The sequence below is a fragment of the Scyliorhinus canicula genome, chromosome 2 (assembly GCF_902713615.1).
Source record: "Scyliorhinus canicula chromosome 2, sScyCan1.1, whole genome shotgun sequence".
NCBI classification, from domain to species: domain Eukaryota; kingdom Metazoa; phylum Chordata; class Chondrichthyes; order Carcharhiniformes; family Scyliorhinidae; genus Scyliorhinus; species Scyliorhinus canicula.
The window spans coordinates 241,667,465-241,691,896 of NC_052147.1; the positions used below are offsets into that span (position 1 = coordinate 241,667,465).

Here is a 24,432-nt window from a genome sequence, read left to right on the forward strand (position 1 = left end):
TAGAAGAATGAGGGGGGTTCTGACAGAAACCTATAACATTCGACAGTACTGGACATGGTTGATGCAGGAAGGATGTTCCCGATGGTGGGTGTGGCCAGAACCAGGGGTCACAGTCTGAGGGTAGGGGGTAGACCATTTAGGACTGAGATGAGGAGAAATCTCTTCACCCAGAGAGTGGTGAGCCTGGAGAATTCATTAACACAGGAAGTAGTTGAGTCCGAAACGTATGGTTTCAAGAAGCAGTTAGATATAGCACTTGGGGCTAAGGAGATCAAAAGATACGGGGAAAGTGGAATTAGGTTATTGAGTTGGATGATCATAATTAAAGATAGAGTGAGCTTGAAGGGCTGAATGGCCCCCTGCTCCTATTTTTTCTATGTTTCTAGACAGTGACCCAAGGCTGGAATCAAACCCGGATCCGTGGCACTTTGAGGCAGCAGTGCTAACCACTGTGCCACCATTCAGTTTCAGGAAAGATTGCTTGAAATAGTGCCCACATTGCTTGAATGACATTCTTGTGGGATATAAAAATAATTTTGTGATAATGACTTCTACTTTATGTAGAAATTTCACTTCTGATCTCATTCCATACTTGCACTTTTCCTGTCTGGCTCAGATTACAAACCAATTATATTACAAATTAGTGGGGAAATTGTGCTCCGGTTTGTCTCGCTTTAATTGTCACATTTTAGCTATCCAAAAGATTTCTTTTAATTGACTGGTCCAGATTTTAATTAATGCGATTCTAAGATTTGTATAGGTACAATCACATTTTTGAATGTCTTATTAGTATTCTTTTATTATTTCACATTTGTGTGCGTGTCACTGGCTAGGCCAGAGTTTTATGGCCACCCCTAAATGTTCTTGCGAAGGTCATGGTGAGCTGCCTTTTAACCGCTGCAGACCGTGTTGTGCAGGTGCACCCACAGTTCTATAGGAAGAGAGTTCCAGGATTTTGACCCAGGGACAATGAAGGAACAGCGATATAGTTCCAAGTCAGGATAAGACTGTCTTGAAGGGGAAAACAGGCGGTGGTGTTCCCATGCACCTGTTGCCCTTGTCCTTCGAGGTAGTACTCTGCTACTGTGCATTGATGATGGAGGGAATGAATGTTCAAGGTGGTGGAAAAGCTGCCAATAAAGCAGCTTGCTTTTTGTCCTGGATGGTGTTCAGCTTTTTGAGTGTTCTATAGAATTTGGTTGCAAAATGTAATATGCCGCTTTTTAGTTGTTACAGTTACCAGATTCTAACACTGCCAAAGAAATCCTGCGAGTCATGTTGACTATAAACGGGTTGTTAAAAAATTTCTATATTGTCTTTTGTTTGACAGTATTCTGTAAGCACAATCTTTTTCACAGTTGAGAGTGATAATCTTTTTTAAAATTGGTTCTTATGCCTCTAACAGATATTGTCAGAATTTTGAAGGTTTTGCAGAACAAAACCAAACGCCACACGCTCATGGGATTAGTAACATCTTAAAAAGAAACTCGAGCAAAAACTTTCAACAGCCAGAAACAGCATGAGCAACCGTGTCCTTTGGCAGAGCAAAAATGGCAGCAGTAGAATAGAATGCTGGCAAAGTATTCAAATTGTGCACTTAGTTAAAAGAGCAGTTTTCACTCGTGTTTTGCTCTGGTGAGAAACCTGTCGCCTTGATTTGTAGGAAATCTAGTGTTTTTTTTGGATGCCGTACTCTTTTAAATACTGTATTGGAGGTCTTGAATATTACAACATTAGCCTTTTTAAAAGAAATATTTCTTTATTCTCCTCCTTTTTCACATTTTCTCCCAAATTTATACCCACCAACAATAAACAATAATCAGTAACAAATATGTCAATCCCCATATCAATAACAACGGTCCCATCCTCCCACCAGATCCCAAACAGTAGCCCGCATGTTCACATAAGCAAATAACAAAAAGGAATCAGGAATTACCCACAGTCACCATCAACACACCCCCCCCCCCCCCCCCTCCACCCAGCCCAACTAATGTTCGATGTTATCCAGTTCTTGAAAGTGCATGATGAATAATGCCCATTAATTGTAGAACCCCTTCATCTTTCTCCTCAGTTCAAACTTAACCTTCTCATGAGTCAAGAATTCCAACAAGCCCCCCTGCCACGCCAGGGCACAGGGTGGAGAGGGTGCCCTCCATCTCATGAGGATCCACCATCAGGCGATCAACGAGGCGAAGGCGACAACATCTGCCTCCTCACCCATTTCCAACCCTGGCTGGTCCGACACCCTGAATATGGCCACCCGGGGGCCGGGATCCAGTTTCACGTGCACCACTTTAGAAATTACCCTAAAAACCTCCTTCCAGTAATCCTCTACCTTTGGACAGGACCAAAACATATGAAGTGATTAGCCCCCACCCCCCGCAACATTCGCACACATCTTCTACTCCTTCAAAGAATCAGCTCACCCTCGTCCTCGTGAGGTGTGCTCTGTATATCAGTGTTCTTCAAACTTTTTTTCCCGAGGACCCATTTTTACCAACCGGCCAACCTTCGGGACCCACGTCGGCCGACCTTCACAGCCCACGCCGGCCGTCCTGCGCGACCCACCATTTTATCTTACCTTGTGTGCTGCTGACAAAAATGGAGGAAATGGTTTTGGGTCCCTTTGACCCTCGAACACGCTCCTCCAATGGAACCTGTTGGATGAAGGTGAAGCCTTCTGGTGTCGGAAAGTATGGAGTCTCCATCTATCCAAAGTTCTGAATTTTTTTCCTGTAAAGTTTTATCAAATAAATCCCCCCTGAACTTGTAAAAGAAATAAAATGAATAAAATAAATGAAAAAAATGAATAAACCCCCCCCCAACTTGTAAAAAGAATAAAATGAATAAAATAAATGAAAAAAATGAATAGAAACCCCCCCAAACTTGTAAAAAAATTGAATAAAATAAATGAAAAAAATAAAAATTAAATGAATAAAAACCACTACAGAACTTGTAAAACAAAAAGTTGCAACCATTTTTTAAAAATAGTGGCCGCACTGTGCATGCGTGCCCGATTTGCGCATACGCACCGATCATCGTCGCGCATGCGCGATGCGGTTGAATTTTTTTTTTGACATGTTCCTGGCCACTTGGACGCTGGCTGCTGCGCAGGGATTTGCGCCATTGTGAGTGCCGCGGACAACGGCTCAGCGACCCACCCACGGGTCATGCCCCCGAATTTGAAGAACACTGCTGAATACCACCTTCAGCTGTATCAGCCCCAACCTCGTGCACGAGGTGGGGGCATTCACTCTCCAGTGCACCTCACACCAGAACCCCTCCTCCATCCTCCCAACTCTTCCCCCCACTTTGCTTTGATCCCTTCCAATGGTGCCGCCTTCTCTTCCAAAATAGCTCCGTAAATCGCTGACACTACCCTCTTCTCCAGTCCCCCTGTCGTCAGCACCTCCTCCAGCAATGTGGAGGCCAGCTCCTCCGGGAAGTTCTGTATCTCCTTTCTGGCAAAATCTCGAATCCCCTGCTCCAGCCCACACTTCGCTTCCAGCTCCTTCAATCCTGCAAACCGACCCCTAAGAAACAAATCTTTCAGTGTCTTAATCCCTTTCTCCTCCCATTTCCAAAAATTTCCATCCCACCTCCCTGGCTGAAATCTGTGGTTCCCCTGAGTCGGCATTTCCCTTGACCCTGCCCCCAACCCGAAGTGTTGGCGAAACTGCCTCCAAATTCTCAATGAAGCTATTATTACCAGACTCCCTGAGTACTTCCCCGGGGCTATCGGGAGCGGCGCTGTTGCTAGTGCTTTCAAACCTGACCCCCTGCACAAACTCTCCTCGTTCTGACCCACTGGGAATCAACCCCTCTGACCCAGCTCCGCACCGTCTCCACATTTGCCGCCCAGTAGTAATACATCAGGTTCGGAAGACCCAAACCCCCTGCCTGCCTTCCCTTCTGCAGTAGCACCTTTCTAACTCTGGCCACCTTCCGTCCCCATATGAATGATGTGATCCTTCCTTCAATCGCTCTGAAAAAACCTTTGGCAGGAAAATCGGCAGGCATTGAAAATTTTTTAAAATTCGCGGCAACACGTTCATTTTAACTGCCCGTATTCGACCTGCCAGTGACAGAGGGAGACCATCCCACCTTGCCATATCAGCTTTCACTCCCTGCCAACCTAGAAATGTTGTACCTATGGAGTCCCCCCCCCGCTCCTGGGCAGCCTGCACCCCCAGGTACCTAAAGTGAGTCCTTGCCCTACAGAATGGCAACCCCTCCACCCCCGCCCCCACTCCTGGCCGAGACACCACAAAATACTCACTCTTGTCGAGATTCTGTTTGTATCCCGAGAAAGACCCAAACACTCGCAGCAGCTCCAATATTCCCCCTATTGACACACTCTGTTCCAACACGTATAACAGCAAGTCTTCGGCTTACAAGGACACCCTATGCTCTATTGCCCCTCGCACTATTCCTTTCCATACCCCCGAACTTCTTAATGAGATGGCCAATGGCTCAATTGCGAGTGCAAACAGCAGGGAGGACATAGGACATCCCTGCCTAGTCCCATGGTGGAGAGAAAAGTATCTCGAGCTGATGTTGTCTGTGCGGACACTGTCCCTCGGCTCCTTATATAATAGCTTTACCAAGATCACAAATCTTGGTCCAATCCCAAACCGCTCCAGAATTGCCATCAAGTACCCCCATTCTATCCGGTCGAACGCCTTCTCAGCGTCCAATGCAACAACCACCTGTTTCCTTCCCCTCTGCCGGTGCCATTACCACGTTCAATACCCTTCTCATGTTTGAAAAGAGCTGCCTCCCTTTCACTAACCCTGTCTGATCTTCACCTATCACCTTCGGGAGGCACCCCTCCAGCCTACCCGCCAGTACTTTCGCCAATACTTTTGCATCCACATTCGGAAGTGATATGGGCCTATACAACCCACACTCCGTCGGATCCTTATCTTTTTTTAGCAACAGTGAAATCAATGCCTGCCCCAAAGTTTGTGGCAACACCCCCTTCCCTATCGCCTCTTCAAACATCCCCACCATCTAGGGTGCCAGCTTATCCTTGAATTGTTTATAATATTCCACTGGAAACCCATCCGGCCCTACCACCTTCCCCGACTGCATCCTCCCAATCGCATCCTTTATCTCCTGCTCCACTATCGCTCCTTCTAATATAGCCCTGCCCCCCTCCCTCAACCTCGGGTACTCCAACCGATCTAGAAATTCCTGCATCTCGGGGTCTCATTGGGGCAGCACGGTAGCATGGTGGTTAGCATAAATGCTTCACAGCTCCAGGGTCCCAGGTTCGATTCCCGGCTGGGTCACTGTCTGTGCGGAGTCTGCACGTCCTCCCTGTGTGTGCGTGGGTTTCCTCCGGGTGCTCCGGTTTCCTCCCACAGTCCAAAGATGTGTGGGTTAGATGGTTTGGCCATGCGAAATTGCCCTTAGTGTCCTAAAAAATAAGGTTAATGGGGGGGTTGTTGGGTTACTGGTATAGGGTGGATACGTTGGCTTGAGTAGGGTGATCATTGCTCGGCACAACATCGAGGGCCGAAGGGCCTGTTCTGTGCTGTACTGTTCTAAGTTCTAAGTCTCCCCCAGGTGGCTCTGACCTGTACAAGCTCTCATAAAATTCCTCAAAAACCTTGTTCATCAGATCCGGAGCCACCACCAACTTCCCTGCCCTATCCCTCACCTGCACAATTTGCCTTGCCGCTGCTTCCCTCCGGAGCTGACCTGCTAACATACGCCCCACCTTATCTCCGTGTTCATAAACTGCACCCCTTGCTCTTCTCAGTTGGCGCATTGTCTTCCTGGTAGATAGTTGGTCAAAGCTTGCCTGTAGTTCCTTCCTCTTTTCCAGCTTTGCTGGGTCCCCATCCTCTGCATAACTCCTATCTACCTCCAAAATCTCATCTATTACCCTCTGCTGCTCCAACCTCTCCTCTTTGTCCACCCGGCCTTAAACGAAATCACCTCCCCTCTCCCCTCACCACCACCTTTAGAGCCTCCCAGACGACTGCCTTCGACACCTCACCCATACAGTTGAAACCTACATATTCCTTAATTTCCTTTTCAATTTTGTCACAGAATACTTGGCCCCCAAAAGTCCCACATCAAATTTCCACCCCGGCCTTCTCCAGCACCATATCCACCCAATGCAGAGCATGATCTGACACTGCAATTGCCGAGTATTCCGAGCCCTTAACCCCAGCCAGCAAAGCCTTCCCACCACGAAAAAGTCGATCCGCGAATATACCTAATGGACTGCTGAGAAAACGAGTACTCCCGCTCCTTCGGGTGCAGAAACTTCCAAGGGTCCACCCCTCCCATTTCCACCATCAGCCCGGCTAAAGCCTAACGCCTGATGGGACCAGCGAGCGCGACCGTGACCTGTCCGACCGTGGCTCCTGCACCAAGTTCCAGTCCCCCCCCCCACTATCAGTTTGAGTGTGTAAAAGTCAGGGATGGCCCCAAACACCTTCTTTGCGAATACCACATCATCCCAATTGGGGCCGTCTTCACTTAACAGCGCCACTAACCTCCCCTCCATCGCCCCTGTCACAATCACTTATCTATCTCCCTGATCTGCCTCCACCTGGAACCGTACTCTTTTGCTGACCATTACCGCTACCACTCGAGCCCTTCCGTCAAGTCCAGAGTGAAACACCTGACTAACCCAGCCCTTTTTAAGTCTCACCTGGTCCTTCTGTTGTATTTTATATTTTCCCCGCGTCTTGACTGTGATAGAGAAATTCAAACAGCATTCATTAGGTAAGCAAAACTGAACTTTATTTCCGAATTTGAACAGGAAAGCAGTCAATTACAAACTGCTGAGTCCGTCCCAAGTCTGCGATATTACAGGAAAAGAAGGCGATTCTTATACATTATAGGATCAAGATAACATGAATACAGCTTGGTCAGGAATTTGATTGAAAGTAAAACATAAGTAATAATCGTTACAATGGTGTCACCTTGCTGACCTTTAGGGGACTGGAGTCTCATATCATTATCTTGTCTTTGTTTTAAGAAAGGGAAGAAGTTGTTTAGGAACAGGAAGAAATAGTTGTTCAGCTTGTTATGTATTAAGACTACTTCTAGTTCCAAGCCTTATCTAGACTCTCAGGACATGCTGTCTATGTGTATTCTGAATCTGTGTCTTAGGTTAAATTCAATTGTACCAAGAAGACTTGACTAGTTTTCCCATCATGCCATTATTTGCTTCACACAATACCACTCCCCCCTTTTGTCATATCATGACAACTAGCTAAATAGGTATATCCATGATTCGTTTGAAAATGCATTTACACAAGCAGGAAAGCAATCCTATCCCTAATAGCATTAGTAGCAGTAGAAGAAAGGCCTTAAAGATCCAGTCAAATAATCCATGACCCAACCATCCTAGCCAACCCGGCGGGTTATAGTCGTGAAATTCACTGCCAATTTCTTGAATTTGAGCAGCCTGTCTCTTAATATGGTCGGCCAGGACAGTTCTATAAACATTCCATTATCAATGCATGTATTACCGCTCCGAATTTGCAGTGTCTAATCAGCAACTTTCTAATCAAGGTGGATAGCCTAACTTGGTTCTTTTCCATATGCGCATTCCGTTTTCAAGACTTGTCAATTCTATACTCAATTTTAATTCTTTATCCTGCCAGCTGGCTAACAAGGAGGCATCCTTCAATTTTGGACAATATTCCCTCCATCGAGCAACTCACTTTTTAGCAGTTGACGCCCTATTATTTTCCTAAATCACTTGTTGAGCTTCTATTACTGTTGATAGGTCTTTTTAGTTCCCACAGCGTTTGCAGTATGCTGCCATTTTAAAAAGTTGTATCTAAAGTTTTACCCATTGCACACTTTGTCTGATGCCAGATGGTCCTTCCGATTACAATTTTAACAATTGATTAAGGAAATTACGTGTGTGATGTTTTATGTCAGTGTCCGCACGCCTTTTGCCCTGTTTATGTGTTGTTAAGCAGAGTTATCCGCATCTGCAGGAGATTATAATTTAAATCACGGAGTAATCGCGCTCCATGCAAACCAATTAACAGCTCGAAGGTGACACCGTAAAGATTCTATGCCACCCGCCTTACAAAGTTAACGGGAACCTTTTATCGCGAAGGTTTCAGGTAATAACAAGGACCATGTTGGCATCGATATCTCTTTACCTCTTTCAAATCATCACAGCTTGAAACATAATTTTTAAAGTCAAAGTCTGAAAAATGAAATATGAATTCTTTCCCTCTCTCTCTTATCTATCTCTCTCCCTCTCTACATAACTCTGTCTGTCTTTGGAACTCTTGTTGCTCTTTCTCTTTATCTGCCTACCTCTCCATCTCTGCCTCTCCCGGGCTCGCTCTCTTTCGCTATCTCTAACAGTTCCTGTCTCTGTCGCTGGCTCTCTCTCCTTCAATCTCTTCCTCTGTCTCTCTTTCTCTCTCTTGGATTCAGCCCTTGTCCTTTCTGACAAATTTTGAACAAAAATTTTTCATTCTCCTTCGAAAACTTTATCTGTGTTATTCCATTTAAGTCAATTTGCACTGATTAATTTTAGAGGCATTAGCTATTCTTTGAGAAGTATTTTTTCTTTGTCAATTCAGAAAAGACCAACTGTCTGTTGAAATGGTTAATGTTTCCTGCAGAATCTAAGGGGTGGAGAACTTGGCGTGATGCCATTTACGTCTTTTCACGCAATCTAAAAACTTATTCACATTTCAATTACTCTTATTTGTAAAGTTACTTTCTTTTAAACTGATATAGTGTGAACTGAACAACTTTGGGAACATTTGCAAGAGGAATTATGAATGTTTTGCCATTAGTTTAAAAACAATTCGAGTACGCATTTTGTTGTCCTTCAGAAGAACCACTTGTTATCATAATAAGGCCGGTACAACATTCCAAGCAGTAGTCAGTTAACATCATCTGATGTACTAAATTTCGTTCAAAAACAATGTTAAAATCCAGTCATTATTGCCAGCATGCTTCTAAATTGGTAACTTATTAACTTCACTTCTATAATTTCCTTATTGTGGACCTTTTAATCAATACCTTTTAGTCAATTATCATGTGTTCCGTAGAGAAGGGTTGTTCGATATTTACGGCTTGCGTCTGTGACCGAGTGCGTGTCGCTAAGGGGGATACGTTAGCAGGAGTTTCATTGGTAATGGGATCAGAAGTGAGAGTCAGGACTTAGGACAGTGGAATTGCAAGATCGGGGAGCGCAAAATGAGGGTGGGGTCCAGGGTTCAAATTCTCCTCATCATCTGTATCGCTTGAATAGGGGAACATTGGCATGCCAGAGCAACTGGGAGGATCCTCCTTTCCTATAATCTGATTGGCCAGTCCTACTTTTCTGCTAACAGGAGGTTTGTTATTGCCGAATTGCTTTTTTAGTGTTTTGACTGTTTTCTATCCCAAAGCTCACATTACAATTTTAAAGTCTCCCAATTTTTCAATTTACCGTTCACACACTCATTAATATCTCTTTTGCGGGCTTTATCTCTCCAACTCATTAATAGTGATTGTTCGTTGCGTTAAGTGGACTGTTTTGTTTTCCACTGTAAAATTAAACAATTTGAAACCGGCATTTTTTTTTTCCAGATTGCTTTTTTTTTTCTGCATAAATGCTATTGTCAAAGTTCCAAGATCCCTGTGTTACCTAGTGGCCAGATATCGTTACCTAATTTATTGTTTAAAGCAGCGCTGCAGCCAATCTTCGAATATTACGTTCTTGAGAAGGGGTTTCTAAACACATGAAAAATAGAGGGGAATTGCCGCTAGTTTTGTCTAAAGTTTGTCGCATAATGTCAGTAAAATGTGCCCCAGGCCAAAAAACGCTCAAACAAAATTTCTGGTACCAAATCAAATTGGAGGGTCCTTGACCCCAAAAAATTACTGACAGGGTCCCTGACCCGAAAAAATTATTGACAGGGTCCCTGACCCCAAAACTTAATCAAAGGGTCCCTGACCCAAATTTATTGACAGCCTGTATAAATCTGATGCGGATGAAAAACGAGATCAACAAGGTCCCTGACCTGCGGCTAATTACACAAAAAAAATGTACTCACAGTCAAATTTAGATTCGAGAACCGTCACCTGTTTAGTTACTTCCATCAGGGATGAGGGGTCGCAGCACAGATCCGAGAGAGAGAGAGACCAAGGTCAATCTTACCTTGTGCCGGCGTCTGTCTCTTTACTCCGGTCATGGCTTTGATCACTTTTTCTCAGTCCCTCATGGAAGCTCACTTCAGGATATTGGATTTTTTCTCGCAGCGCCAAATGTTGTATTTTATATTTTCCCCGCGTCTTGACTGTGATAGAGAAATTCAAACAGCATTCATTAGGTAAGCAAAACTGAACTTTATTTCCGAATTTGAAATGACTGCTAGCAGTAAATGGCTGATACTTGGAGTCGGAAAGCAGTCAATTACAAACTGCTGAGTCCGTCCCAAGTCTGCGATATTACAGGAAAAGAAGCCGATTCTTATACATTATAGGATCAGGATAACATGAATACAGCTTGGTCAGGAATTTGATTGAAAGTAAAACATAAGTAATAATCGTTACAATGGCGTCACCTTGCTGACCTTTAGGGGACTGGAGTCTCATATCATTATCTTGTCTTTGTTTTAAGAAAGGGAAGAAGTTGTTTAGGAACAGGAAGAAATAGTTGTTCAGCTTGTTATGTATTAAGACTACTTCTAGTTCCAAGCCTTATCTTAGAATTTTAGAGTCACTCGGTTCTTAGGTCAAGTCGACCTCGGCTGTGTATATCTGTGTATTCTGAATCTGTGTCTTAGGTTAAATTCAATTGTACCAAGAAGACTTGACTAGTTTTCCTATCATGCCATTATTTGCTTCACACAATACCAAACTTCACCCTCAAGTGAGTCTCCTGCAGCATTGCTACATCGTCCTTCAAACTTTTAAGATGCGCAAGCACTCTTGACCGGACCTCCTGACTCCCTCACGTTCCACGTGACTATCCTAACTGGGGGTCTGTCACCCCCTCCCCACCCTTCTTATCCACCATCATCATACCACCGGCCCTGTCCCATGAGCCTGACCCGCCCCTATCCATTATTAACATTGAACCCCTTTCCCCCCTCTCTCAAACCCCCTCTCCACATCTCCTGTCGAAAAAACATCTCCCGGCATCAGAAACACCCCCCCCCCCCCCCCCCCCCCCCCCCCTCGCAGGCCCATCGAAACCTGCTGATCAGGCAACAATGCTCGCAGCCCTTCTGTCACCTCAACTCCATTCACTAGCTGACTTTAGTTAGCTAGCGCGGGTGGCTCCCCCACCACGCTATACCGTCCCTCCCCACCTAGTCCCAGAGAAATAAAAAACAAAAAACAACAATCAAACCCATACAATTCACAAAAATAAGATCTAACCGTCGCAACACAGAATGCCAATCAACCCAACCAATAACTTGAACTCTGTAACAATGTGAAGAGCAGTAAATTACAATACACGTCAGTTTAAAAAAAAAGTTATGACATGTCGAGCAAGGGAACCGTGGTTTACTAAGGACGTTGAAGCACTTGTCAAGAGGAAGAAGAAGGCTTATGTTAGGATGAGACATGAAGGCTCAGTTAGGGCACTTGAGAGTTACAAGTTAGCCAGGAAGGACCTAAAGGGAGAGTTAAGAAGAGCGAGGAGAGGACACGAAAAGACGTTGGCGGATAGGATCAAGGAAAACCCTAAGGCTTTCTATAGGTATATCAGGAACAAAAGAATGACTAGAGTAAGATTAGGGCCAATCAAGGATAGGAGTGGAAAGTTGTGTGTAGAATCAGAGGAGATAGGGGAAGCGTTAAATGGATATTTTTCGTCAGTGTTTACACTGGAGAAAGACAATGTTGTCGAGGAGAACACTCAGGTTCAGTCGACCAGGCTAGATGGAATTGAGGTTCAAAAGGAGGAGGTGTTAGCAATTTTGGAAAATGTCAAAATAGAGAAGTCCTGTGAGCCTTACTTCGGTTGTGGGTAAAATGTTGGAAAAGGTTATAAGAGATAGGGTTTATAATCATCTTGAAAAGAACAAGTTGATTAGCGATAGTCAACACGGTTTTGTGAAGGGTAGGTCATGCCTCACAAACCTTATTGAGTTTTTTGAGAAGGTGACCAAACAGGTGGATCAGGGTAAAGCTGTTGATGTGGTGTATATGGATTTCAATAAGGCGTTTGATAAGGTTCCCCACGGTAGGCTATTGCAGAAAATAAGGAAGTATGGGATTGAAGGTGATTTAGCGGTTTGGATCAGTAATTGGCTAGCTGAAAGAAGACCGAGGGTGGTGGTTGATGGCAAATGTTCATCCTGGAGTTCAGTTACTAGTGGTGTACCGCAAGGATCTGTTTTGGGGCCACTGCTGTTTGTCATTTTTATAAATGACCTGGAAGAGGGTGTAGAAGGATGGGTTAGTAAATTTGCAGATGACACGAAGGTCGGTGGAGTTGTGGATAGTGCTGAAGGATGTTATAGGATACAGAGGGACATAGATAAGCTGCAGAGCTGGGCTGAGAGGTGGCAGATGGAGTTTAATGCGGAAAAGTGTGAGGTGGTTCACTTTGGAAGGAGTAACAGGAATGCAGAGTACTGGGCTAATGGCAAGATTCTTGGTAGTGTAGATGAACAGAGAGATCTCGGCATCCAGGTACATAAATCCCTGAAAGTTGCCACCCAGGTTAATAGGGCTGTTAAGCAGGCATATGGTGTGCTAGCCTTTATAAGCAGGGGGATTGAGTTTCGGAACCACAAGGTCATGCTGCAGCTGTACGTAACTCTGGTGCGGCCGCACCTGGAGTACTGCGTGCAGTTCTGGTCACCACATTATAGGAAGGATGTGGAAGCTTTGGAAAGGGTTCAGAGGAGATTTACTAGGATGTTGCCTGGTATGGAGGGAAGGTCTTATGAGGAAAGGCTCAGGGAATTGAGGTTGTTTTCGTTAGAGAGGAGAAGGCTGAGAGGTGACTTAATAGAGACATATAAGATAGTCAGAGGGTTAGATAGGGTGGACAGTGAGAGTCTTTTTCCTCGGATGGTGATGACCAACATGAGGGGACATAGCTTTAAATTGAGGGGTGGTAGATATAGGACAGATGTCAGAGGCAGTTTCTTTACTCAGAGAGTAGTAGGGGTGTGGAACGCCCTGCCTGCAACAGTAGTAGACTTGCCAACTTTAAGGGCATTTAAGTGGTCACTGGATAGACATATGGATGAAAATGGAATAGTGTAGGTCAGATAGGCTTCAGATGGTTTCACAGGTCGGCGCAACATCGAGGGCCGAAGGGCCCATACTGCGCTGTAGTGTTCTAAAAAAAAATCTATACATTTTCCAGCTCCCCAATCACAGTCCACAGTTTCTTCTAGCTCCGCTCCTCACGTCTGTCCCAAGCCTTCCGCCATCACAAAAGCCTCAGCTACCTCCACTGTCTTGAAATAAAAGTCTTTGGCATCATACGTCACCCTCAGCTTCACTGGGTATACTATACCAAATTGCACCCCCTTTTTGTACAGTGCCGCCTTCACCCACCCAAATGCCGCTCGTCTCTTTGCCAACTCAACTGTCAGTCCTGATAGATCCGAACTCCAGCACCGTCCCACTGCACCTCGAGCTTCTGCTTTGCCCAGCTTAACACTTTCTCCTTCATGCAGTACTTATTGAAGCAGATAATTACTGCTCTTGGCGGCTTATTCACCTTGGGCTTCGGCCTTGATGACCGATGAGCTTGGTCCAGCTCGTACTGGGTGGAGTTCTCACCCTCCCCCATCAGCTCCGCCAACTTCTTAGCGAAGTACTCTGTTGGCGTTGGGCCCTCTGTCTCTTCGGGCAAGCCCACAATTCTCAGATTGTGCCGTCTCGAGCGGTTCTCCCAAGTCCTCGAGCTTTGCTCTGAGTCCTCTGTTGACCTCCACCACTCTCCGCAGCTCGCCCCCCCCATCGAGGTGAGCTGGTCGCTGTGCTGCGTCACGGCTTCCTCCACTTCCTTCATCTGCTCGCCCTGCTCTCTCACCTCGGCCGATGTCTTTGCCACAGCTACCCTCACCGGACGATTGCCTCCTCCACCAATGAAATGAAAAATGAAATGAAAATCGCTTATTGTCACGAGTAGGCTTCAATGAAGTTACTGTGAAAAGCCCCTAGTCGCCACATTCCGGCGCCTGTTCAGGAAGGCTGTTACAGGAATCGAACCGTGCTGCTGGCCTGCTTGGTCTGCTTTTAAAGCCAGTGATTTAGCCCTGTGCTAAACAGCCCCAATGATTTCAATGCGACCGCCGTCTCCTTCCTCAAAGCCTCCATATGCCCCACAAACTGCTTTTACAGCTCCACTCGGTCATCTTTTCCATCGTAAATAGTGCGGCCCCACCATGTGGTCCGGCATCTGCCATCTTGTCAGCGCTTTTGCTGGCCTTCTCATTCAATGGCGAACCCGGGTTTTCTTCCTTCTTCCTAGCTGCTTTTCACATCCTCGAACGACTTATTATTTTTTCTTTCTTCAATCCGCAAATAACTAAATAATTAATTTGACACATTTTTTCCAAAAATTCCAAAATCAAGAAATTTCGTCTCCCGGAGCCCGGACTTCAAACTCCTCAAAGATCCATTTTCAGTGGGAGCCACTCACTGTTGTCTAGTCCCCCTCTACATCGCGTTCTGGACTCGGTCCTGCCACCTCGTTTGCCTCGCCTCATGTCAAGCTCCGCCCACACATCCGAACTCTGGATTGATGCCTCCTGCTCCGGCCGCTGGACACTCCCAGGGGGCTCCTCACCGACGCCAAACCGGACCGACCCGACGCCCGTCCCTCAGGCTCCAAAGGCCGAAGAAACCCGGGAAGAGAGAGCCACAGGGAAACCCCCGAAAATGTCCTAAAAATCACGGACCGGCGGGAGCCCCTTCTCGACGCAGCCACTCCGCTCGCGAGCGCCACTGGAAGTCTACAACATTAGCCTTAAATGCATGTTGGATAATTAAAATCTTCTGGTTTTAAAATTTTTTGTGTATAGTATTTCAAATATGTGTATATATATATTTTCTTACAGGATAATGAAGAAAGTGATGGGTAACAGGTCGGGTTGCCCTACTCGTGGTGATAAGATAGTAGAACTAATCTATATTGATATTGTTGGTTTGACGCAATTTAAGAAAACACTTGGTCCATCGTGGGTTCATTATCAGTAAGTATTACCCTTTGCATTGTTTCTCTGCTGTTTAGTTTATTCAATGATATTTATATACTAAATCCTTGGGCTGCTCAGATGGCAGACTGCAGTTTATAGTCTGGGCCATGAAATACCCAACCAAATTGTTTTCCTCTTGCACAAGTTGTTACTCCCATCCCTAAATTCGTCCTGTTGCTTTTCTTTCATATCCAACTCTGCTGCACACTGCAATCTGAGTTTAACTGCTGGAACGTGGAAGAGAATTAGGCCTCAAGCAAACTTTCAAGAATGACAAGAAGTGGTAATTGGAAAAGAGGACGACCGTGTCAGTTTGGGATTTTGGCATTTGGGGGGTGAGGGGAGATGTGGAGAAGAGCTCTTCAGTTAACTGGGTGGGAGGGGAGAATGTGTGCCACTGAATGGGCAGAACAGAGATGAACTGTCATAGAATTTCATAGCATTTACAGTGCAAGAGGCCATGCGCCCCATCGAGTCTACACCAGCTCTTGGAAAGAGCACCCTATCCAAGCCCACACTTCCACCCTATCCCCGTAACCCAGTAACCCCACTTCAACCTTTTTGGAAACCAAGGGCAATTTAGCATGGCCTATCCACCTAATTCGCACATCTTTGGACTGTGGAAGGAAACCCACGCAGACACTGGGAGAACGTGCAGACTCCGCACAGACAGTGACCCAAGCCGGGAGTTGAACCTGGGACCCTGGAACTGTGAAGCAGCTGTGCAAAGCACTTTTCTACCATGCTGCCCACCGTGACTTTGAGTGAAACCATCATGCTGCAACACGGGGTCTTGGCCAATGTGCATGGGGGGAGGGACAGCGGGCAGCATACGGACAGTTGACTGTTGTGCGAATACCAATCAGTGCTTTGGTAGCTCTAAATTTGCTGATAGGCAGCAAGTAATACAGAGCAACATCGGGCTCCGATTGTTAGACTCCCCTTTAGAACGGGAAAACAGTTTGGTAGACGTTGCGAGGTAGTGGCGACTTAAGAGTAGTTCAGGCATGAATCTCCTGAATTGATAAGTTTCTGAACTTGAGAAGGTGTAAAGCAGCAGCAAGATTTCTGGCTGTCGGTCAAGGGGGGTAGCCTGAGGCACAAGTGAGGTCGCCCACCTAACATCCGGGTGCGACCCTGCAAAGCCTTCAGTGAGGCGAGGAGGAGATACTGGTTGACAGCCGTCGAGGGGATCAGCGGGGCAACTTATGACCATCAGGCCAGGGCTGAGGCGGGCAGACAGGCAACCAGCCAAAAAGAACAGAGGCCACCGGGCCTGATAGCCAGCAGCAGTAGCCAGATAGCCAGCCAGATGCACACCCAGTCATTGAGGCTCGAGGCCTGGCCATCAGAACGAGAGATAAGCAGAGCAGCTGTCAGGAGGTGTGTCGAAACTTAGAAAATAGGTGAAGGAGTAGGCCATTCGGCCCTTCAAGTCTGCACCATCATTCAATACGATCGTGGCTGATCATGCAAATTCAGTAAACCACTCCCACTTTCTCTCCATACCCCTTGATCCCTTTAGCTGCAAGTGCCACGCCCAGCTCCCTCTTGAATATATCCAACTAACGGCATGGGTAGACCAGGGCAGATTGTTGATGATGCGCACACCTAGGAATTTGAAGTTGTCAGCCATCTCCACTTCGGCACCATTGATGCAGACGGGGTGTGTACGACACTTCGCTTCCTGAAGTCGATGACCAGCTTCTTAGTTTTGCTGACATTGAGAGAGAGATTGTTTTTGTTGCACCATGCCACTAGGTTCTCTATCTCCCTCCTGTACTCTGATTCATCGTTGTTTGAGATCCAACCCACTATGGCTGCATCAGCAGCAAACTTGTAGATGGGAGTTCGAGCTGAATATTGCCACACAGTCATGTGTGTGTATAGGGAGTATAGTAGGCTGCTAAGTATGCAGCCTTGCAGGGCCCCGGTATTGAGAACTGTCGTGGAGGAGGTGTCATTGTTTAAAATATAGAAACTCAATAAAACCATTCAAATAAAAAGAGGTGAGCAGAGCAGTACGAGTAGTCGAGAGGTGCGAAGATGACCAGGCAGAGCAATGGCCAGTGGGAGCAGGGCGACCCTGTTCAAACTATTTGGTTCTGTTGGCAATATCTAAAAGCAAGTACATGGTGAATTACTCTTCTGTTTCTCCATGGTAACCTGTGCGGGGAGGGAGGTCGGAGAGAGATCAAAAACGCAGAAACCACAAAGAAATGCCATCAACATTGTTTGTTGGAACTTCTAAAACTCTGGTGGATGAGTGGGCAAACACCTCCAGAAATTCATCCCTAAATATCTGAAGTCAAAATGTCATCAAGCTAACCTTCTAGTCCTCTTCCTTATCAAAGTTTTCTTCTGAAAATAATTTTCTTCGGCCAAGGAATAGAACAACACTTTTCTCCTAATTTTGTAAGAGCATAAGCTGAAAACAATGCGTGCATCTGAGTAAATTTCTGGGTCGTCCTAGCAAATTATTATTAATTAATCCTTTGCTGAGCATCATGCATTTAGGGTATATTAGAATGTACGCAAGTTTCTAGAACAGCATGTTTTAGAACTGATAAGGATAGGCTATACAGAAAACCAGAATTAATTAATTAATCTGATGGTCAGAGCATTCTTTTATTTTCGATATAACAAAATCACAAAATAGGCAAGGCTGATTCAGACCATTTGTTCCATCTGGATTCATCAGTTCAGAGAAATTGTCATTCACTTAATGATTGTAGCATTTTTGCCTCCACTGCTCTATCTAGAAGTCCACACAATGCCTAGAATGAAGTGTTTCCTTATCTGCCTTGATGCACCCATCTTGAGTAAAAACCGGTGTTTCCTTATTCTGCTCCTGCAGTTCAAGTAAATATTCCCAGTTGCCTATATACATCTTTGTCAGTCTCTACATCAGTTTTCAGATACCTCCATAATTCAAATCATTGATGCTGGGCTTCAACTCGGTAGATCTTTCCCTCTGCTGCCTTCAGTTGCTAAATATTCCTTAGTGACTGTACTTGGATGCTATATTCAACGTGCAATCTGATTGAGCACTCTAATGTTTGATCATTACCTTGCATTCAACCTTTTCAGCCGCGTATTTAAGAAGGAAAAGTACTCATTTTATTGCAGGGTGTACACCAACTCAACCGGGTGGTGAGATCTTTGGAGTCTGCTGTCCCAGAAATGTCTGTACATGATTTGAGTTGGTAAGGTAAAGAAGGTCAGCTCTTGTTTTCACAGCCGTTACTGCCTTCACCAACACGAGTACTTTGCATCAGTGCAATGCTCCCTCTGGTGGCTTTAACTCAAAATGGCAGTTAAATTCTAGCCTCATTTGTAGGATTAAATCCGTTCTGCCCCATTCACCCTGATCAGAGAAAGAGAAGTTCTAAAATTGGGGCCTATGTTTTAAAAACTAGTGAGTATAAGCTGCATACTACAAATGTTTCCTTGTTTAACTTCTTTCCATACTGATGGGCAGCAGAAACATAGGCTGGGATTTTATGCCCTCAAAAAACAGATGCTAATGGAGGCAAGGGGAGGGGGGTCTGTAAAATGGTGTGGAGTGGCATTGGGTCGCTCTTCAATGTCAATACACCATTTTACCATTGGTGAATGGGAGCCTGTGTGGGAACATTGTTCATGTTTTTGAAAAAAGCAGTTCAAAACCTATTACCATTTTCACAGTAACTTCATCGCAGTGTTAATTTCAGCCTACATGTGACACTAATAAAGATTATTATTATCGACCATTATTTTATGAAACCCAATTCAACAATGAGCACGTGAAGAACACGTGGGGGTCAGAGCTTCAGTAGCTTTTGAAGGGTAGCAAAAATGTGGCAGCTAATGTAATTGTTGGATTTGGTAGCTATGGGGGTCAGTCAATTTTCGTTGGGTAAGAAGGTCCAGCAGAGGCACAAGTTCATTTTGCAGGATGAATCGTTGGGAACCTGAAGTCAATTCCCCTTGATTTTTGGTTATGGGGGTCAATTGAGAAGGGCATGCAGGTCTGCAAGCATCCTTGGCAACCGCTGACCGGCCTGCAGAATGTGGTTCTTCTCCATGAGCGTTGGCAATCTTGCAATTGAGGAGGCCACGTGCATAGATGAAGTGGAAATCGTGGTGGCACTCATGGACCTGATGAACTGGTCCACTATCTGAACCAGACTCTAGATGCTCTCTGGAAACTCTGCCAGGCTGAACTTGCAGCATTAGCCTGGGACTCCGCATGAACCTTGCCTCCCACACTTCTGACTGTCAGTGGCTTGGCAGTCATAGCCTCCAACAGCTGGTCAGGTATATGTGTGTGTTGCTTGCACAGATTGTAAGCCAGAATCTACTTGCAAGCATGTGCCCACTGATGCGAGTATCTGCATTGGTGGAATGTGCAGGGGATGAATGCGATGCTGCACCCACTGGTCCCCTTTGCCTCCTCGGCAGAGGTAGTCAAGTGTTCCCTGCAGATGACAGCTCTGTTCTGTGGTTGAGAGGGCAGAATGATCAGTGCTTCTCATCTCTCCAGACTGGAGCTCTTGGGAGATGGCTATATCTCACTTGAATGGCTTGTACTTTGGAGGGCACATATACACCAGCCCTTCTTGCCCAGGGCTTCCTTCATGCCTGGGCATGAGACTATTCATCCTTTTGCGACTGAATACTGGCCTCCCCATAGACAATTTTGCAGCTGCCATGATGCCCAGGTAGCTCTAGTACCTTTATCTCTATGGGCTTCAGGATGGGGATAATTTGCACACTGCTGCCAATTCAGGCCTTTTTCTTTTGGCATAATGGGCCCTCTTTACCTGTGTGAACATGGAAGTGATGTTAGTTGCCCTACGCAAGTAGACACTATGCTATTCAGCTTGCATGATAGCTTCTATCTCTGTGGCCAATGGCATAGGTCAGTGTTGGACCACTCTGGAGCCACGCTGTGAGGGACAGCAGTGCTCACCTTGTGCCCCTTTGCAGGCCTGTGGCATTCATTTCCAAGGGGGTTCTGCAACCTTAACCCTTGGCCACTTGTTGGGCTTTCTCTCCCCAGCTTCTGCACCCTCTCACTCACCCTGAGGGACCTGAATTGTGTTACTCGCCCTTAAAGTTTGGAGAATATCATTGACACGCTTGCAATACTGCAGCCAGGTTCACTGGGCAATCCTACAGTTGCTGTCCTCTGCTGTCGACATCCAGACTTGCCTAATTAGGTGGGGAGGTCTCTTCCTTCAGTCCTTGGAGAGAGGACCTCTGCCTTGCCTGAGTAACTTGGTGAGAACACGCAGGGAATCACTGCTGAACCATGGAACCACCCTGGATCTATCTTTTGCCATGTCAACATGTGCATCTTTCCTCTGGATTCCTGAGGAGGCTGCTGAGGGAAGACTGTTCAGAGGCTACTTGGATGCCTGAGTGGTGCAGCAAAGGACATTTCAATCTGGGCTCTGGTGCTGGCATCTCTTTAAATATGGTGACAGCACTTCTTTCCATGTCGGCTAAAGACCTGGCCATTGCCTCATTAGTTGACCAACTGGCGCAAGATCTCTCTGGGAACCCAAGTCAGAGTGGAAGAGCTTTGGCCTCCCACTTCAGGATCTGCCTTAACATTCATTGGATTGCATTGGATTGGTTCATTGTCATGTGTACTGAGGTACAGTGAAAAGTATTTTTCTGCAAGCAGCTCAACAGATCGTTAAGTACATGAAAAGAAAAGAAAATACATAACAGTCACAATGTGCAGAATGGCCTCTTCTGTGCTTATCATTTCAATATTCTTTAACTATGCATTCTGATTAGCCATGAAGAGTGAAAAGTTTACCTTAATCAAGTAACAAAGCTGTCAGATGTATTGGTTTAAGAAAAAGGTGCCTCCATGTGGCAGAGACTAAATAGAGAACGGTGAATATTTTCACACCACTGTACAACAATATTCTTGTTTCCTTTTCATTGAAATGAACAAAAATACTAATCCTAGTAGTATTTCAGTGAATGGAAAGCAGAAAATACTGGAAGGCAGCATTTCATAACTAAAGTTGAAAGCTGAAGTACCGGGTGATTGGGATTTTTGTGATAATTTTGGCCTAATAGGAAGTTGCCAGAGATAAAAGCATACAAACAAGTAGAACTTATAAGTAACATGAGGCAGCTAGCAACATAAAACCATATTTAACACATAAATATGCCATCAATGCATTTTAGAAGGAGTGAGAATCTTCCATAGTGGGTGGTCACAGAATTGCGGTGTAGTTATGTCTGGCTTATCATTGGTTTTAACTCACTTCTCTCATGTTCTGTTGTCTGCCTCCTTTGCCATTTCCAGGTGTATGCTTCGAGTGCTGGATTCATTTGGTACAGAACCGGAATTTAACAGTGCACCGTATGCTCAGTCTAAGGGTCACAAAACACCATGGGGTAAATGGAACCTCAACCCACAGCAATTCTACACAATGTTTCGTAAGTAACTATTTCATTTGATTCTCCCTTTTTACATGAAAAGACATGAAGACGGAGAAACGTTTAATATTAGACTATCAGACACAAACCGATCTCCGATTTAATTCAACTTTTGACTCCAATTTAGGAATGAAAATTGAGATTAAAAATTGGTAGCAGGAGCTGTCTTTAACAGGCCAATCCGGTCCTTGCAGCACAATTATTTTACCTGATAATTTGAGCAATTAGCCCAAGTTTGGGTATTGATTACAAAATTCTAAAACTGCTATGAAACATAATGTTCAAAATATAAGGAAACAGATCAGTGAATAGCGCAGAATAGAGATTTTCTCTATTTCTGGTACACACCCCTCATCCCCTGTCAACTGTTTTAAATTCTTGACATAAAATGTAATCACAAAAAGCTCGGTTGGAGCTTTAACCATGATAATGAACTGAAAGCCTCGAAATTCAAAGAACAAAGAAAAGTACAGCACAGGAACAGGCCCTTTGGCCCTCCAAGCCTGTGCCGACCATGCTGCCCGTCTAAACTAAAATCTTCTGTACTTCCTGGGTCTGTATCCCTCTATTTCCATCCTATTCATGTATTTGTCAAGGTGCCCCTTAAATGTCACTATCGTCCCTGCTTCCACCACCACCTCCAGCAGCAAGTTCCAGGCACCAGCTACCCTCTGTGTAAAAAAAAAAAAAAAAAAAACTTGCCTCGTACATCTCCTCTAAATCTTGCCCCTCGCACCTTAAACCTTTGACCCCTCTACCCTGGGCAAAAGCCTCTGACTATCCACTCTGTCCATGCCCCTCATAATTTTGAAGACCTCTCTCAGGTCGCCCCTCAACCTCCGTCGTTCCAGTGAGAACAAACCGAGTTTATTGAAATTAAATTAAATGAAAATCCCTTATTGTCACACGTAGGCTTCAATGAAGTTACTGTGAAAAGCCCCTAGTCGCCACATTCCGGCGCCTGTTCGGGAAGGCTGGTACGGAATGTGGCGAATAGGGGCTTTTCACAGTAACTTCATTGAAGCCTAATTGTGACAATAAGGGATTTTCATTTCATTTCATCTCAATAAACTCGGTTTGTTCTCACTGGAACGACGGAGGGAATCACTGCTGAACCATGGAACCACCCTGGATCTATCTTTTATTCAACCTCTCCTCATAGCTGATGCCCTCTATACCAGGCAACATCCTGGTATATCCCTTCTGCACCCTCTCTAAAGCCTCCACATCCTTCTGATAGTGTGACGACCAGAATTGAACACTATACTCCCAAGTGTGGCCTAAATAAGGTTCTATACAGCTGCAACATGACTTGCCAATTCTTATACTCCATGCTCCGGCCAATGAAGGCAAGCATGCCGTATACCTTCTTGACTACCTTCTCCACCCGTGTTGCCCCTTCAGTGACCTGTGGACCTGTACACCTAGAGATCTCTGACTTTCAATACTCTTGAGGGTTCTACCATTCACTGTATATTCCCTACCTGCATTAGACCTTCCAAAATGCATTACCTCATATTTGTCCAGATGAAACTCCATCTGCCATCTCTCTGCCGAAGTCTCCAAACAATCTAAATTCTGCTGTATCCTCTGACAGTCCTCATTGCTATCCGCAATTCCACCAACGTTTGTGTCGTCTGCAAACTTACTAATCAGACCAGTTACATTTTCCTCCAAATCATTCATATATACTATGAACAACAAAGGTCCCAGCACTGATCCCTGCGGAACACCACTAGTAACAGCCCTCCAATTAGAAAATAACCCTTCCATTGCTACTCTGCCTTCTATGACCTAGCCAGTTCTGTATCTACCTTGCCAGCTCACACCTGATCCCGTGTGACTTCACCTTTTGTATCAGTCTACCATGAGGGACCTTGTCAAAGGCCTTACTGAAGTCCATATAGACAACATCCACTGCCCTACCTGCATCAATCATCTTTGTGACCTCTTCGAAAAACTCTATCAAGTTAGTGAGACACGACCTCCCCTTCACAAAACCATGCTGCCTCTCATTAATACGTCCATTTGCTTCCAAATGGGAGGAGATCCTGTCTCAAAGAATTCTCTCCAGTAATTTCCCTACCACTGACGTAAGGCTCACCGGCCTGTAGTTCCCTGGATTATCCTTGCTACCCTTCTTAAACAAAAGAACAACATTGGCTATTTTACAGTCCTCCGGGACATCACCTGAAGACAGTGAGGATCCAAAGGTTTCTGTCAAGGCCTCAGCAATTTCCTCTCTAGCCTCCTTCAGTATTCTCGGGTAGATCCCATCCGGCCCTGGGGACTTATCGACCTTAATATTTTTCAAGGCGCCCCACACCTCGTCTTTTTGGATCTCAATGTGACCCAGGCTATCTACACACCCTTCTTCCAGACTCAACATCTACCAATTCCCTCTCTTTGGTGAATACTGATGCAAAGTATTAATTTAATACCTCGCCCATTTCCTCTGGCTCCACATATAGATGCCCTTGCCTATCTTTCAGTGGGCCAACCCTTTCCCTGGCTACCCTCTTGCTTTTTATGTCCGTGTAAAAAGCCTTGGGATTTTCCTTAACGCTATTTGCCAATGACTTTTCGTGACCTCTTCTAGCCCTCCTGACTCCTTGCTTAAGTTCCTTCCTACTTCCCTTATATTCTACACAGGCTTCGTCTGTTCCCAGCCTTCTAGCCCTGACAAATGCCTCCTTTTTCTTTTTGACAAGGCCTACAATATCTCTTGTTATCCAAGGTTCCTGAAATTTGCCGTATTTATCTTTCTTCCGCACAGGAACATGCCAGTCCTGAATTCCTTTCAACTGACATTTGGAAGCCT

General features: G+C 45.3%; 1 protein-coding gene across 3 annotated transcripts in view; it reads left to right on the forward strand.

The window, feature by feature from the left end:
* mgat5 (alpha-1,6-mannosylglycoprotein 6-beta-N-acetylglucosaminyltransferase) overlaps positions 1–24,432 on the forward strand; it is a 175,960-nt gene that overhangs the window by 70,805 nt on the left and 80,723 nt on the right. For all 3 annotated transcript variants that reach the window (XM_038789876.1, XM_038789875.1, XM_038789877.1), the window contains exons 9-10: positions 15,027–15,161; positions 21,478–21,611. In XM_038789876.1, coding sequence (XP_038645804.1) covers positions 15,027–15,161; positions 21,478–21,611 — 269 coding nt within the window. The remainder of the gene's footprint in view (positions 1–15,026; positions 15,162–21,477; positions 21,612–24,432) is intronic.